Source organism: Meleagris gallopavo, chromosome 4, assembly GCF_000146605.3.
Source record: "Meleagris gallopavo isolate NT-WF06-2002-E0010 breed Aviagen turkey brand Nicholas breeding stock chromosome 4, Turkey_5.1, whole genome shotgun sequence".
Classification (NCBI taxonomy): Eukaryota; Metazoa; Chordata; class Aves; order Galliformes; family Phasianidae; genus Meleagris; species Meleagris gallopavo.
The window spans coordinates 14,358,508-14,362,893 of record NC_015014.2 but is presented as its reverse complement, the minus strand read 5'-3'; the positions used below and the strand labels follow the sequence as shown (position 1 = coordinate 14,362,893).

The window sequence follows — 4,386 nt, the reverse complement described above, 5'->3', positions numbered from 1 at the left end:
CCCGCCCGGCCCCTCCATCGTGCTGTAGGCAGGGCTGCCCCACGGCTCAGCTGCCCAGGGCCCCATCCCTCCTGGCCTGGAGCGCAACCAGGGATGGGGCAGCAAGCACAGCTTCTCTGGGCAGCTGTGCCAGCGCCTCACTGCCCTCTGAGTGAACATGAGCTTGCTTATTGTATAGTTATGTTGCTCTTGTAGATAGTTCACAGAATCACAGAATGGCCAGGGTTGGAAGGGAACTGGAGGATCATGAATCTCCAGCCCCCCTGCCACACGCAGGGCCATCAACCTCCCCATTTAATACTAGACCAGGCTGCCCAGGGCCCCATCCAACCTGGCCTTGAACACCTCCAGGGACGGGGCATCCACAACCTCTCTGGGCAGCCTGTTCCAGCACCTCACCACTCCTTCTATAAAAAACTTCCCCCTGACATCCAATCTAAATCTCCCCTCCCATAACTTAAAACCATTTCCCCTTGTCATGCTGTTATCTACCCTTTCAAAGAGTTGACTCCCCTCCTGTTTGTAGGCTCCCTTTAGGTACTGAAAGGCTGCAATGAGGTCATCCCGCAGCCTTCTTTTTTCCAGGCTGAACAAGCCTCCCTGTCCCTGCTGGCCACCCCTCTTCTGATGGAGCCCAGGATACCATTTGCTTTCCTAGCTGCAAGAACACAATGCTGGATCATGTCAAGCTTTTTATCCACCAGGACTCTCAGGTCCTTCTCTGCAGAGCTGCTCTCAAAGACCGCTCCTTCCAGTCTGTACGGATGCCTGGGATTCCTCCGGCCCAAGTGCAAAACCTTGCACTTTGCTGTGTTGAACCTCATTAGGTTCACCCAGGCCCACCTTTCAAGTCTGCTGAGGTCCCTCTGAATGGCATCCCTTCCTTCCACTGTATCAACTGCACCACTCAGCTTGGTGTCATCAGCAAACTTGCTGAGGGTGCACTCGATTCCATTATCAATGTCATTGATAAAGATGTTAAAGAGCACAACACGCTCTTTTCACGGTACATGAGAGGAGAGGCCGACTACCAGCTCACTACAGCCTCCCTTTTGGTAGTTACAGAGAGCAATAATGTCTCCCCTGAGCCTCCTCTTCTACAGACTGAACAATCCCAGCTTCCTCAGCTGCTCCTCATAAGGCCTGTGCTGCAGACCCTTCACCAGCTTTGTTGCCCTCCTCTGGACACACTCCAGGGCTTCAATGTCTTTCTTGCAGTGAGGGGCCTAAAACTGAACCTGGTACTCGAGGTGCAGCCTCATCAGTGCTAGAGTACAGAGGTCCAATTAGTTCCCTGCTCCTACTGGCAACACTATTTTTGATGCAACCCAGAATGCCATTGATCTTCTTGGCCACATGGGCACACTGCTACTTCGTGTTCAGCCAATCATCAACCAACAACCCCCAGATCTGTTTCTTTTACAGTGTCCCAGCCACTCTGTCCCAAGCCTGTAGCATTGCATGAGGTTTTTGTGGCCAAACTGCAGGACCAGGCACTTGGTCTTGTTGAACCTCCTCCCATTGGCTTCACACCAGCTATCCAGCCTGTCTAAATCCCCGCTCTGCTACCTCCAGGCAGATCAGCATCTCCTGCCAACTTGGCATCATCTGCAAACTTACTGGGGGTGCACTCAATGGCCTTATTCAGGTCATCAATAAAGATAATGAACAGGTTAGGCCCCAGTACTGACCCTGGGTAACACCACTCATAATCAATGGCCAGCTGGATTTAACTCCGTTCGTCACCACTCTCTGGGCCCGGCCCTCCAGCCACCTCCTTACCCAGAAAAGAGTGTACCTATCCAAGTCATAGACTGCCAGCTTATCCAGGAGAGTACTATGGGAGACAGTTGTATAGGGACTGCTGAATCATGGACTGAATCTCTCACTGATCACCTGAGGCTAGCAGTGAGTCAGTCACGGGAGCACAGGTGAAGGCAATTCACTTGTGCTGTCAGAAGGGGTGGAGCCTGGCTCCACCTCTCCTAGACCCATTTAAGAGCTGACCACGAGTGAGGAAGGACCTTTTCTGGAGATCCACTCTACTGGAGTTTCCCACGTGAGCCCAGGTTACAGGTGAGTGTACTTAACATTTCTGTTTCTTGCTGTGTAATAACATCATAGCCAAGCTCTCTGTTATACCTTATCGTCTGCATATTTGTTAATTGTACACTGCTATACCATAACATTGGTATATTCATTAACTGTACAACAGTGTCAAAGGCTTGTGTTGACAAGGCAGACCACAACAACAGCCTTTCCTTCACCCACCAGGAGGAATGATAGAAAGAGATCAGGTTGGTCAAGCAATACCTGCCCCTCATGAACATATGCTGACTAGGCCTAATCCCTTGGTTGTCCCACACATGCCCTGTCATCTCCCTCAAGATATAATCTGCTCCATAACCCTCCTTGGCACTGAGGTCAGGCTGATAGGTTTGTAGTTCCCCAGATCCTCCTTATGATCCTTCTTATAGATGGAGTCACACTGATGAGCTTCCAGTCTTCTAGGATCTCTCCATTTGACCAGGAATGCTGATAGATGATAGAAAGCAGCTTGGCTCCATGAGTTCCTTCAGCACTCTCAGATGGATCTCATCTGGCCCCATGGACTTGTAGCAGTCCAGGTGGAATAACAGGTCTCTGACTGTTTCCTCTTGAATCATCAGGGGTTTATTCTGCTCCCCATCTGCATCTTCTAAGTCAGAGAGTAGAGTACCCTGATGATAACTGGTCTGACTTTTAAAGATGAAAGCTAAGAAGGCATTGAGAACTTCTACCTTCTCCTCACTGTCAGTGGTCACATTACCAGCAGCATCCAGTAAAGAATGGAGACTTTCCTTGGTCCTCCTCTTACTATTAATATATTTGTAAAAGAATTTCTTGATTCCTTTTACCCCAGTGGCCAAGTTGAGTTCAAGCTGGGCTTTTGCCTAATTTTCCTCCCTGCACATCCTAACAAGCAACTTCTTTATATTCTCTTCCAGGTGCCCATTCCTTCTTCCACAGGAAGTAGATTCTCTTTTTCTCCTGGAGCCCCAAAGAAGCTTCCTATTCATCTATGCCGGTCTTCTTCCCCACCAGCTCATCCTGCAGCTCAGGGGGATGGCCTGTTCCTGTACCTTTAAGACTTCCTTCTTCAGGAGTGACCAGCCTTCCTGGACCCCTTTATTCTCCAAGACTGAATCCCAAAGGACCCTCCCTACTAGACTGCTGAACAATTCATAGTTTGCCCCCATTAGCAGTTTTGCTGTCCCCTTTTCTAGTTCTGCCAAGAATAAAGAACCCTACCATTTCATGGTCGCTTTGTCCAAGACCTCCACATCTCCCACCAGACCTTCTCTGTTAGTAAATGGCAGGTCTAGCAGGGCACCTCCCCAGTAGGCTCTCTCACCAGCTGCAGAAGGAAGTTATATTCCATATACCCTAGAAACTTCCTAGACCATTTCTTCTGTGCTGCATTGTATTCCCAGCATAGATCAGGAAAGTTGAAGTCCCCCACGAGGACGAAGGCTGGCAATCACGTGACTTCTGCCAGCTGCTCGTAGAACACCACTGGGAACGCACAGCTCAGTCCCTCCTTCTGAGCTCCGCAGCCCCATCAAATGAGCCTGGGTTTGAACCCCAAACCACAGGCCTTCAGTCTCGATTCCTCCAACCTGAAAACCGGCCCAAAGAGCCTCATTTCCTGCCCCCTAGAGGCGGACAATTTCATCTCTCCATCGAACCCCAAACAGGGCACTGAGTCTGAGTTTCAGCCCCAGGCAAGTCAAGAATTCACCCGTGCTGTCGATCCCCAAACTGCTCACTCAGCTGCATTCTCCGCCCCAGCAGCCATCACCGCATAACCGTGCTTTTCCTTCCCGGCCCAGGTGCGATGCCGAGGCGCGATGCCCGGCCCCGGGGCGAGAGGTCCCGCAGGGAAGCTTGGGCGAGGAGCCGGGTCCTCCGAGCGCCCAGACCGAGGAGGAAACCGACAGCAGAAGCGGGCGATCGGCGGACAAAAGTTTCTGCTCCTACCTTCTTCGTGGGATCCGCAGCTTCGGGCTCCTCCCGTTCCTCGGCGTTCTCCCGTCTCTCGTGCGGAGCTCGGAGACAGGCGTACCGGCTGCCGGGCGGACCGCGGAGAAACACGCCTGGTCCGGCCCGCTAACGCAGCCCCACGGCCAGGGCTTCCAGGAACAGAGTACTCGAAGGCTGCGAGCGAGAATCCCGCCCCGTCGGGCGGCGGGGCCGCCCTACAGCTGGGAGGAGCGGAGCGGCCCCGCCCGGCGCGGCCCGGCGTCTGCGCAGACAGAAGCGTCATGGCGGAGAAGGCGCAGAAGAGGTGAGGCCGGGCTGGGGCTGCCGCCGCCGTGCGTCCCCTTGCAGCCGCTTCTCCCGCGG

At 52.9% G+C, this 4,386-nt stretch overlaps 1 protein-coding gene across 2 annotated transcripts in view; it reads left to right on the top strand.

Annotated features, from left to right (window-relative positions):
* The first annotated feature begins 4,157 nt into the window (after window positions 1-4,157).
* DCTN6 (dynactin subunit 6) overlaps window positions 4,158-4,386 on the top strand; it is a 1,935-nt gene continuing 1,706 nt past the window's right edge. The window contains exon 1 of one of the 2 annotated variants that reach the window (XM_019614542.2): window positions 4,158-4,327. In XM_019614542.2, the coding sequence (XP_019470087.1) occupies window positions 4,305-4,327 (23 nt within the window). In that variant the 5' untranslated portion in view covers window positions 4,158-4,304. The remainder of the gene's footprint in view (window positions 4,328-4,386) is intronic. The other variant, XM_010709615.3, reaches the window with a different exon arrangement.